The 13111-nt window shown below is 40.1% G+C and overlaps 1 protein-coding gene across 1 annotated transcript in view; it reads left to right on the top strand.

The window, feature by feature from the left end:
• FKBP5 (FKBP prolyl isomerase 5) overlaps window positions 1-13111 on the top strand; it is a 158878-nt gene that overhangs the window by 100517 nt on the left and 45250 nt on the right. The window contains exons 5-6 of the mRNA XM_050787705.1: window positions 9196-9338; window positions 10260-10374. Coding sequence (XP_050643662.1) covers window positions 9196-9338; window positions 10260-10374 — 258 coding nt within the window. The remainder of the gene's footprint in view (window positions 1-9195; window positions 9339-10259; window positions 10375-13111) is intronic.

The following is a 13111-nucleotide window of genomic DNA, read 5'->3' as shown; positions in this document are numbered from 1 at the left end:
GGATTACAAGCATGAGTCACTGCCCTCAGCCAATATGTTCTTAATATCTGTTTACTTTTTTTTACATTCAGTTTAGGAGCATTCAGGAGATTTGTAAGGAAAGCTTTTAGGCTAAAATATTTAATTTTTCTAATTGTCCCCAAAAGTGTGAGCCAGAAAGACAGCAAACTTTAAGAAAGTACTTACTTTGGTTTTTCCTGGAACTTTGCGATAGAGGAGGAATGCTTCCAGTTTCCACTGCTGAGTGGATGTCAGGGAGGAGCTGATTTAGCCTGTGAAAAGCTGAGCAAATTTCTCACTCCATTTAAATTCGATATTACATTATGCCTTTGTTCTTTTTTTGAGTAAAATATTGTAGTGCTATAGTTCTTTGCAAAGAGTAATTAAAACATGACTCCTGCCTTCAAGTGTGTAACAATTTAGTCTGGCAGAGTTGATCCTTAAGGCTGTCCCAGGACAGATAATGATACCATATCTGTTTTCTTTCCCTTTTCCCTTTTTTTTTTTTTTTTTAATTATAAGCTTTGCAGGTGGGGAGAGGTTATCCTGTGATTAGTTCTCTTAGTAGTTAGAGAAATGACAAAAATACAATGTAGCATAAGATATGAACACTTTAAAAGAGTCTTAAACATAAATTACTGTAATCTCAGCAGTTTGGGAGGCCAAGGCAGGAGGATCAGTTGAACCCAAGGGTGCAAGACCAGCCTGGACAACATGGTGAAACCCCATCTCTACAAAAAATATAAAAATTAGCCAGGCGTGGTGGTGCCTTTTAATCAGGAGGCTGAGATGGGAAGATCATTGGAGCCCAGGAGGTCAAGGCTGCAGTGAGCTATGATCACACGCCTTCACTCCAGCCTGGGTGACAGAGACGCTGACTCAAACAAAACAAAATACATAAATTAATTTGTTTAATTCATGATTAGTTACTATTGGTAGGGGGTAGGGATGATTATTAGAGCCCTTTTATAGCTATTTTAAAATAAAACTAGGCCAGGCATAGTGGTTCATGCCTGTAATCCCAGCATTTTGGGAGGCTGAGGCAGGCAGATCACCTGAGGTTCGAAGTTCAAGACCAGCCTGGCCAACATAGTGAAACCCCGTCTCTACTACAAATACAAAAATTAGCTGGTGGGGTGGCATATGCCTGTAATCCCACTACTGGGGAGGCTGAGGCAGGAGAATCACTTGAGCCTGGGAGGTGGAAGTTACAGTAAGCCAAGATTGTGCCACTGCACTCCAGCCTGGGCGACAGAGTGAGACTCCGTCTCAAAAAACTAAAAACAAAAACAAAAAACCTAAAATATATGAGGAAAAAGTATATAGGAAAAATAATTTGCTTTGTTTAGTGTAAAAAGAAGAAAGGATGTCTGTATTACCTATTATATGAGGTTTTTCTTATTTTTAACATAAAAATTAGTAGAATATGCAAGTAGTTAAAATAGAGATCAGAAATTGGTACTAAGTCCTTGGAATCCCTCAAGGAAGGTGAAGCAGGAATGAATAAGATGCACTTTTAATTACCTGAAGCTTAGTAAGTGATTAACCTTAAGTGTTTGTCAACTTTTATATTTTGAAAGGAAATCTTTTACAGTTAAAATATTTACCTTTCTTGTTCTCCTTTACTACTCCCATATGAAAAAGTAATTTTTTTCTGTATGATATGGTGTAGCTTTCATCCTATAGTGTGTTCAGTATGCTCATATTCAAATGTAAATGTACATTTAAAAGGTGGTGATTTTTCAACAAGGTGCCAAGACCATTCAGTGGGAGGAAGGACAGTCTTTTCAACAAATGGTGTTGGAAAAGCTAGATATCCACATGTAAAAGAATGAAATTGGGTCCTTATCTTACACCATCTGCAAAAATTAACTCAAAATGGATCAAAGACCTAAACGCAAGATCTAAACCTGTAAAACTCCCGTAAGAATATGGAGGAAGGCCGGGCACAGTGGCTCACACCTGTAATGGCAGCACTTTGGGAGGCTGAGGCCAGGCGGATCACCTGAGGTTTAGGAGTTCAAGACCAGCCCTGACTAACATGGTGAAACCCGTCTCTACTAAAAAAAAAAAAATTAGCTGGGCATGGTGGCACATGCCTGTTGTCCCAGCTACTTGGGAGACTGAGGCAGGAGAATTGCTTGAACCCGGGAAGCAGAGGTTGCAGTGAGCCAAGATCACACCATTGCACTCCAGCCTAGGCAGCAAGAATGAAATGTCTCAAAAAATAAATAAATAAAGAATATGGAGGAAAGGCTTCATGACATTGGATTTTGCAGTGGTTTCTTGGCATGACATCAAAAGTACAGGCAACAAAAGTAAAACAATTAAACATAAACTACTGTACATCATAGATTAAACAAATTGGAATATATCAAAATTTAAAACTTTTGTGCATCAAACAGTAACAGAATGAAAGGTAGCCTATGGAATGGGAGAAAAATATTTGCAAATCTTATATCTGATAAGGGGTTAATACCCAGAATACACAAACAACTCCTATAACTCAACAAAAACAACAAAATAGCCCAATTAAAAAATATGTAAAGGACCAGTTGCAGTGGCCATACCTGTAATCCCAGCATTTTGGGAGACCTAGGTGGGAGGATTACTTAGAAGCCAGGCTTTCAAGACCAGTCTGGGCAACATAGTGATACCCTATGTCTAAAAAATTTTTTTAAACTGGGCAGAGGACTTGAAATTTCTTCAAAGAAGATATAAAAATGGACAACAAGCATATGCAAAGATGTTCAACATCACTGATCACTAGGGAAATGCAAGTCAAAACCACAGTGAAATATCACCCTCATACTGGTTAGAATGGGTACTATTAAAAAAACAGAAAACAACAAGTGTTGATGAGGATGTAGAGAAATTGGAACCCTCATGCATTGTTGGTGGGAATGTAAAATAGTGCAACTGCGGTGGAAAACAGTATGGAAGTTCCTCAGACAATTGAAAATAGGGTTACCATGTTGATCTAGCAGTTCTACTTGTGGGCATATAACCAACAGAATTGAAACAGAGTCTTGAAGAGATATTTGTACACTCATGTTTGTAGCAGCATTATTAACAGCAACCAAAAGGTGGAAGCAACTCAAGTGTCCATCATAGATGAATAGATAAGCAAAAGGTGATAAAAACGTACAGTGGAATATTTAAGTTTTAAAGAAAAATTCTGGCAGATGCTACAACATGGATGAACCTTGAGGACGTTATACTAAGTGAAGTAATCCAGTGACAGACGAATACTATCTGATTCCACTTACATGAGTTATCTATCTAGAGTAGTCAAATTCATAAAAACAGAAAGTAGAATAGAAGTTGCCAAAGGTTCAGGAAGGAGGAAATGTTTAATGGGTATAAAATTTTAGTTTTGCAAGACGAAAAAGTTCTGGAGACTGGTTGCATAACAATGTGTATATATTTAAAAATAGTGAACTGTGCACTTTAAAAAATACCTAAGGTAGTAAATTCTTTTTTTTCCCCCCACAATTAAGCAATTTTTTTTAACTCAAGGAGGAAACATTATGTAGTCAGAATGTTCTGAAGTGGTCACTATAGTCTTTATTATAAATGAAAGTGTTAAGTGATTAAAATGTTGTATCTTAAAATATGTTATATAATTTTTTTAAGCCAGAAAGAAGTATTACATTACAGAAGGAAGAAAAAGTATAATGAATTGTTTTTATACTAGGCTTTATATACTTTTAAACTTTTTCACCTGCCTATAGTTACATACATAAAAAAGCATTTAAATTTAGTAATAGCTATATTACACATTTGTGTGTGTGTGTGTATATATATATATTCTCATTTTATATTTTATTACAAATGGAATAAGACTCCTGAAATTGATAAATTGTGTATAAGCTAGTAAAATTGAAGTCTAGATCAAGTGTAAGAATAAATTGATGTTATATATTCCCGGTGGTTTTTTTTTTTTTTTGAGACGGAGTCTTGCTCTGTTGCCCAGGCTAGAGTGCAGTGGCGCAATCTCGGCTCACTGCAAGCTCTGCCTTCTGGGTTCACGCCATTCTCCTGCCTCAGCCTCCCGAGTAGCTGGGACTACAAGCACCCGCCACCACGCCCGGCTAATTTTTTATATTTTTAGTAGAGACAGGGTTTCACCCTGTTAGCCAGGATGGTCTCGATCCCCTGACCTTGTGATCTGCCCGCCTTGGACTCCCAAAGTGCTGGGATTACAGGCGTGAGCCACTGCGCCCGGCCTGTTCTTGGTGTATTTTACCTATGACTGAGGTCCTAAAGATGAAGAATCTTTAAAATGTTTATGCTTTGGGGATTGGGCATGGTGGCTCACACCTGTAATCCCAGCACTTTGGGAGGCCGAGGTGGGCAGACCACTTGAGGTCAGGAGTTTGAGACCAGCCTGACCAACATGGTGAAACCCTGTCTCTACTAAAAATACAAAAATTACCTAAGCGTAGTGGCACGTGCCTGTAATCCCAGCTACTTGGGAGGCTGAGGCACGAGAATCGCTTGAACCCAGGAGGCAGAGGTTGCAATGAGCCAAGATTATGCCACTGCTCTCCAGCCTGGACAACAAAGTGAGACCCTATCTCAAAAAAAGGAAAATATTTATGCTTTTGGTGCAGTAATTCTACCTCTAGGAATTTAAGGAAATGTGATGTAGAAGCTTGCTTAACCCACTCCAGACTAATTGATGCTCTCCATTCTGTTTGCAAATATACTGAGTGATACAGCTGGTTTCCTGTTCTGCGGTGTGGTCCCACACACTGCTCCCATCAGTTGAGTGGGCCTTATCAGTGCCCTGCAGCCACAGACTACTAGGAACACACCTATAGTTGAACACGTTGGTTCATTAGTTGTGAGGGAGGATGCATACCATGCTAACTGTGGAGTATCTCAGTAAGAGTGTTAGAAGGAATATTTTAAGGACTTGGGCTTGTATTAGGTGATTTTGGGGAGTTTTAAGAAAGCAGAGCTTTCTTGGTTGGATGCTGTTAGGATGTGGGTTGATTTATGTTTGAGTATCTTAATAAATCTTATTAGGAGGTGGGCCAACTAGAGTGAGACCAAAACTAGAACTGGTAGAGAAGCAGCAGTCACTCATATTAGCCAGGAGAGGGGGATGTTTGGTATTTTGCAAAATGCACAGTGACCTTGTTTTTTTCCTCTGGGCTTAGACAAAAAAAAAATTTTTTTCTTTTTTGAAATGGGACTGGAGTGCAGTGGCATGATCTCAGCTCACTGCACCCTCCACCTCCCAGGTTCAAGCAATTCTCCTGCCTCAGCCTCCCAAGTAGCTGGGATTACAGGCATGTGCCACCACGCCTGGCTAATTTTTACATTTTTAGTAGAGACAGGGTTTCACCATGTTGGCCAGGCTGGTCTCGAACTCCTGACCTCAGGTGATCCACTCGCCTCGGCCTCCCAAAGTGCTGGGATTTCAGGTGTGAGCCATCATGCCCAGCCAGACAAAATTTTGAAGTATTTTTGTTTTGTCTCACTTGGACACAGTCTCAGAGTGGCCTTGTCTCATGTTGATATTTTGCGAGATTGTTTATGTCCCACAGGAGAATAATATGGCCTCCCTGTGATCCCTAGGCCAGCTTCAAACAACACTGAGGTCTAGCTGTAAGTGTTCAAGCAGTTTCCAGATGTTGGGGAGGCTACTTTTTCTTTCTCAAACTCTTGTTAAGAATCAGTTGAAGCCAAGTGCCTGTAGTCTCAGCTACTCAGATGCTGAGGTGGGAGGATCACTTGAGCCAGGAGTTCGAATCCAGCCTGAGCAACATAGCAAGACCTTGTCTCTTAAAAATGAAAAAAAACTGGGCTGATGCAATGGCTCACACCTGTAATCCCAGCACTTTGGAAAGCTGAAGCAGGAGTATCACTTGAGGCTAGGAGTTCAAGACCAACCTGGGCAATGTAGCAAGACTCCATATCTACAGAAAAATTTAAAATCATGGTGGTATTCACCTGTAGTCCTAGCTACTAGGGAAGCTGAGGCAGGAGGTTCTCTTGAGCCCAGGAGTTCAAGACCAGCCTGGGCAACATGGTGAGACTCTGTCTACAAAAAAAATAAAGAAGAAGAAAATTAGCCCAATGTGGTGGCACATGTCTGAGGTCCCAGCTACTTGGAAGGCTAAGGTGGGAGGACTGCTTGAGCCTGGGAGGTTGAGGATGCAGTAAGCGATACTCATACCACTGCACTCCAGTCTGTGTGACAGAGCAAGACCCTGTCTCTTAAAAAAAAAAACAAAACCATTTTATAAAGACAGTTGGGCAATAACTATCAAATTTAAAATGCATATCACCTTTGCACTTCCAGGAATTTACCCTCCAAATATACTTATGCAAAGTAGGCAAACATAAATGGACAAGTAGTCTCATTAGATTATTGTTGGTAATATATGCATCAATAGGAGATTGTTGTATTATACACCCAATAATGTTTTTCCTTTATCAAATACATATTATGTGCCAGGCACCATGCCGTGCATTTGATGTGTTTTGTCTAATAATTCTTAAAACAACTGAAAACATATGGCAAGTACTGTTATTATCTACATTTTGCAGGTGAGGAGACTGCAGCACAGAGATTTAAGTAACTTGCACAAGTTTACACAGATAGTAAAAGGCAAACTTGGTATTTAAATCCAGGTAGTCTGAGGTTAGAGTATGCTGCATTTTTGAGCTCTAAAATGTACATCCTCCTTTCTACTGTTGGAGAAAGAGGATGAAGATATATATTAAATGAAAAAGTAGTTTAGAACTGAATGTCTAGGTCACTGTCATTTGTGTTTTAAATTTTTTTAAAAAGGTACAGCACACAGTAGGATACCAAAGAAACAAAACAGTGACTTATAAGGAACAAATGGATGGCCTTTCTGCTTTGACTTTCCATCTCTTTCATGGGTGTTTTAATAATAGGCATGTATTACTTGAATAATTTTTTTTTTTTTTGTAAGAGACAGGGTCTCGCTGTGTCACCTAGGCTGGAGTGCAGTGACATAATCATTGCTCACTGTAGCCTCTTACTCGTGGGCTCAAGCTATTCTCCTGTCTTAATCTCCAAAGTATCTGGAACTACAAGCATGTGCCACCATGCTGCACTAATTTTTTAAATTTTTGTAGAGATGGAGTTTCACTGTGTTGCCCTGGCCGGTCTTAAAACTCTTGGGCTCAAGTGGATGCTCCCACTTGGCCTCCCAAAATGCTGAGATTACAGGTATGAGCCACTGTTCCTGGCCACTTAACATATATTTTTAACTGAAATAAATGTAGCTTACATTTGGAAAAGTTGTAATATTTAATGAAGATTAAGCTAAAATCATGAATGACAAATGGTTTATCCATCCCTGCTTACATACGGTTATGTAGGGTTTCACTTGTCCTAATATCCTACCACCAGCTCACTTCAAATTCACTTCCTCTGGGGTTCATCTCTTATCTGATCCCACTTTGAATACTTACATTTTTGTTTTTGTTTTTGTTTTTTGAGACAGGACAGGGTCTCACTCTGCTGCCCAGGCTGGAGTGCAGTGGCATGATCTCAGCTCACTGAAACCTCAACCTCCTGGGCTCAAGCAATCCTCCCTCTTCAGCCTCCTGAGTAGCTGGCAAGCACCACCACGCCTGGCTCATTTTTTCAATATTTTTTTGTGGAGATGGGGTTTCACCATGTTGCCTGGGCTGGTCTCAAACTCCTGAGCTCAAGAGATCTGCCCACCTTGGCCTCCCAAAGTGCTGGGATTACAGGCGTGAGCCAACGTGCCCAACCCCCAGATACTTAATGTTTTTGATTAACAAAGTACCTCATTTGTAATGTAGCCTTTTTTTTTTTTTTTTTTTTGGGACAGTGTCTTGCCGTGTTGCCCAGGCTGGAGTGCAGTGGCATGATCTCTACTCACTGCAACCTCTGCCTTCCAGGTTCAAGTGATTCTCCTCCCTCAGCCTCCCAAGTAGTTGGGATTACAGGCACATACCACCATGCCTGGCTAATTTTTGTATTTTTAGTAGAGACGGGGTTTCACCATGTTGGCCAGGCTGGTCTTGAACTCCTGGCCTCAAGTGATCCACCCGCCTTGGCCTCCTGAAGTGCCAGGATTACAGGCGTGAGCCACTATGTCCCACCAAAATGTAATTCGCCTTTTAAATTGCCTGAATTTTCTATTGTTTCCCAAAGGACTTGATACTGCTTACAGTAAGATAATGATGCACATCATAGGAACTGTAAACATTGAGATTACAATTATATAGCCTAATATAGTCCTACAATTGAGCAGTAAATTTAACTTAGTTTCCTGGAAGTAGGCAAAAAATAAAACATTTTAAGTTCTGTAGTTGTGGTTTGACAAAAAGACACATACGTTTTTGTTTAAAGAAACCTTTTTCTGATTCTAAATTTCGAGAAGAAATGTGTTTCATAGACCCTTTTATGCAATTTATATTGTTCTGGTTACTTCTTGTTTTGTTTTGTTTTGTTTTGTTTTTGTCTACCCAACTAAATTACAAGCTTCCTTAAGACAAACTCTATTTTTCAATACTATTTTTGTTCTATCTTTGCCTAGAAAATGTGTGCTGCTTATAGTTGAAATGATAAATTAAGCAACAGTTGCAACACAGCCATATTTCATGGATAATGTTACCACCAGTTTTCAAAGACTTAATTTTTGAGTAGTTTAGGAATTTATACTACTTTCATCCCTTTCAGCAGGGAATCCTTTTTGAGACAGGTCTCACTGTCACCCAGCCTAGAGTGCAGTGGCATAATCTTGACTCACTGAAGCCTCAACCTCCTGGGCTCCCGGGCTTAAGCAGTCCTCCCACCACAGCCTCTGGAGTAGCTGGGACTATAGGTGTGCACCACTATACCCAGCTGTGTTCCTTGGGGGTTTTTTTTGTTGTTTTTTTTTAAGAGATGAGGTCTTGCTATGTTGCCCAGGCTGGTCTCAAACTCCTGGACTCAAGCGATCCTCCCACATCAGCCTCCCAAAGTGCTGGGCCGATCAACAGGGAATCTTTTATGATAGCCTTGAAATAAATAATAATTTATTTATTTGTATGTAGCACTCGGTCATCTTGTAGCCCATACTTTCTAGCTGAATATGTAGTATGAAAAACTGGAAATTTGAACTTTTGTTTAATGAAAGTTAAATATTTTTAAATAGGGCTGATAGCTTTCAACTACCTTTTCCTTTCTCTTAGGCCAAGTTATCAAGGCATGGGACATTGGGGTGGCTACCATGAAGAAAGGAGAGATATGCCATTTACTGTGCAAACCAGAATATGCATATGGCTCGGCTGGCAGTCTCCCTAAAATTCCCTCGAATGCAACTCTCTTTTTTGAGGCAAGTATGTGTGTGATGTTGCCTTGTCAGCATCTGCTCTACAATAGGAATGGCTTTGAAGCAACAGGCAGTGGGAAAAGGAGCTATAGAGAATCACATCCAACTTACTTATTTTGGAGCATGGCTTCTTGGATTGTTTCCCACAAACTCAAGGGTGCACGTGCCAGTGCTTTTTGAGAAACGTGTTTCCACCACAAAAAGGTCATATCCAAATACACAAAAGACACTACACTTAGAAATAAAGAATCTGGTCCATGGTGTGAGTGTGACATACTCAAAATTGACCAGAATGCAGGATGGAAATGTTGGCAATAAATGTTGAAATATGCCTATGTCAAGTTGCAGGGTATTTTCATATTATAAAGGTTTGTATGTCACAGATCTCACTTCTCTAGAAGTGTTTGATGGTGATAAAACATTATTCAACCTGTGTTGAAATTACATATATTTGGTAAAACTTGATTTTTAAGAACTACCCCAGCTAGGTAAAATATACCTTTAATCAGTCATAGGTCACATTCATGAAATTTATGTTTACATTTTGAGAAGGGAACTCCATAAATCCAGGGTGGGAAAGTTGTGGCCTCAGACAAACTGTTCTACACCAGCACCTTGTAAAGCTCTGGGTTCTTGCCCACAGGGTAGTGTTCCTAGTATTTCCTGTCTTTGCACCGCAGTCCCTTAGGATATAGTCCTAGACATTATCATTATGTGAAATTCTTTCCAAGTATGGAAAAGTATAGTGGGTTTTTTTTGTTTTTTTTTTTGCTACTTTTCCAATAATTAAGATGCATAAATGAATGTATACATTTTGAAACAGCTTTATTTTGTAAAATGAAATAATTGGTTGCCCTTGCCTTCACATATGTTAAATTGGCTTTATTTGGTCTTTTCTCAGCTGAATTCCTTTTTTCTTTCTAGATTGAGCTCCTTGATTTCAAAGGAGAGGACTTATTTGAAGATGGAGGCATTATCCGGAGAACCAAACGGAAAGGAGAGGGATATTCAAATCCAAACGAAGGAGCAACAGTAGAAAGTAAGTATTAAAGTAAGAGGGAACTAGTCCTTAAAAGTTGGACCATTTATGTGGACGAAATGGAGACTTAAAAAAAATATGTTTATGGAAATGAACATATCGGCTGGGCGTGGTGACTCACGCCTTTAATCCCAGCACTTTGGGAGGTGGAGGCGGGCGGATTGCCTGAGCTCAGGAGTTTGAGACCAGCCTGGCCAGCATGGCGAAACCCCATCTCTACTAAAAATACAAAAAAACTAGCCAGACGTGGTGGTGCACGCCTGTAATCCCAGCTCCTTGGGAGACTGATGCACAAGAATCACTTGAACCGGGGAGGTGGGGGTTGCAGTGAGCCAAGATGGTGCTACTGCACTCCAGCCTGGGTGACAGAGCGAGACTCTGCCTCAGAAAAAAAAAAAGTATTGAATATATCTCAAAGATAGTCTTAGCCGGGCACAGTGGCTCACGCCTGTAATTCCAGCACTTTGGGAGGCTAAGGCAGGAGGATCTCTTGAGCTTAGGAATGCAGCACCAGCCAGGGCAACATAGTGAGGCCCCATCTCTACTAAAAAGCATCAAGAGAATTAGTCAAGTGTGGTGACACGTCCCTGTAGTCCCAGCTACTTGGGAGGCTGAGGTGGAAGAATCACTTGAGCTCTGGAGATCAGCGCTACAGCAGAGAGCCGTGATTGTGCCATTGGCTCCGGCCTGGACAACAGCAAGATTCTGTGGGGGGGAAAAAAAAAAAAAGTCCGGGCGTGGTGGCTCACGCCTGTAATCCCAGCACTTTGGGAGGCCGAGGCGGGTGGATCACGAGGTCAGGAGGTCAAGACTAGTCTGCCTAACACGGGGAAAGCCGTCTCTACTAAAAGTACAAAATATTAACCAGGCATGGTGGAGGGTGCCTATAGTCCCAGCTACCCGGGAGGCTGAGGCAGGAGAATGGTGTGAACCTGGGAGGCAGAGCTTGCAGTGAGCCGAGATGGCGCCACTGCACTCCAGCCTGGGAGACAGCGAGACTCTGTCTCAAAAAAAAAAAAAAGAATAGTTTCAGATTCAACATTTATTTAATAATTTTATTTAGTAAACATTAATTCAACATCTGTGTGCCAGGCATGCTACCAGCCTCTACAGACTCAAAAATGAATACAAAGTAATTCCATCCACAAGAAATTCTCAATCTATGGACTCTTTGGTGTGCCAGCAACTATATTTGTTGCCTGATATATTTGTTCATTTATTTCTCACAGCCTTAAGAGGTAAAATTTCCTGTCCCCAGATAAGAAAAGTTAATTCAGAGATCTTAAATAAATTGCCCAGGGTTACAGAGTTACTAAACAGAGCAGTAGATTATAATCCTCTTTAGGACTCAAATCCATCTCATCAGCTGTCATCAAGATAAAAAATAGTTCATCATTTAGATCAATATTGGATAATAATGTTCATTCTATTCCCTATCAGTAGACCTAGGTTCAAGTCCTGCTTTGGTGTTTATTGAGTAACCTGAAGCTTTTCCGTTTCTTCATTTGCTAAGTGGGAGAAGGGGCATCTCTGAGGACTGAGATAGCTAACTCTTCTTCCCTCCCAGAGCAAATTATATATACCACTGTGTATACTACTTGTCACTTTACATTGTAATCAGTATTTGCCCATTTATCCCAATATACTATGAGTGCTTGAGGACCAGAATCTTTCTTCATCCTTTTGTTTTCAGCATTACCTGCAGTGCCTGACACACATTTGGTGTTCAATAAAGGCTTTCTTCATAGATAAATGCTTGAGAAGTGTCATTAGTGAGCTGAAATCCTTCAAAAGAGAGTTGTGAGAAAACAGAGAAATACTTCCATTAAGAACAAAAATCAAATCATTCAACAAGGATGGGAACATGAACTATTATAAAAGTTCTGTTTAAAATAAAGATTTCAAAAAGCTAGGTGTAATGGTGTACACCTGTTGTCCCAGCTACTTGGGAGGCTGAGATGGGAGGATCACTAGAGGCCAGGAGTTCGAGGCTATAGCATGCTATGATTACACCGGTGAATAGCCAGTGCACTCTAGCCTAGGCACCATAGTGAGACCTTGACTTAAAAAATAAAATAAAATAGAGTTCATTTAAACAGAAAACAAGAATAGCTGAGTTTCTTATATTTAAAGTATATACTATTTTCGGCCCATATTTCACTTCTACGAGTTTGGAAAGTCAGTTAAAATTCTGTTGTTTTGGGAAGCAGTTACAAATATTACTTATCGCAAATTGTCATTTAGGATAAGTTTTAGAATACATGAAGAGCTTTAAATGTAGAATATCAGGGAAGTAGCTCCAGACTAGGAGTTGGGAGATAGGGTTCCAGCCTCAGCCCTGGTCTCAGGCTGGCTCCAACTAGACCTCACCTCTGGGCATTAGCATCCTTCCTATGCAGTGAGGCAAGGTGGAACCGCTTAATTTTTAAGGTCCTACTAGCCCTAAAACTCCATCATAGAATTCTAAACATTTACAAAAGTTGTAGGAGTGATAGAAAATCATCTTCACTATATTAGTAAGCACTTAAGCTTGTCTATAATGTGTATTTTAAATTTTTATTATGAAAAATTTCAAATGTATATACAAAGGTAGAGGTTTACTCCTATGGATATAGGAACTCCCTAGATTCAGTAATTTATATTTTTAAACTGGAGGGTTTTGTCAACTAAGAGGGAAAACTTTTCCCAATTATGGACAATACCACAACATTACTACTGTGGAGACAACTTTAGAGCA

Source organism: Macaca thibetana, chromosome 4, assembly GCF_024542745.1.
Source record: "Macaca thibetana thibetana isolate TM-01 chromosome 4, ASM2454274v1, whole genome shotgun sequence".
Taxonomy (NCBI): domain Eukaryota; kingdom Metazoa; phylum Chordata; class Mammalia; order Primates; family Cercopithecidae; genus Macaca; species Macaca thibetana.
This window is presented reverse-complemented; position numbering and strand designations above follow the sequence as displayed.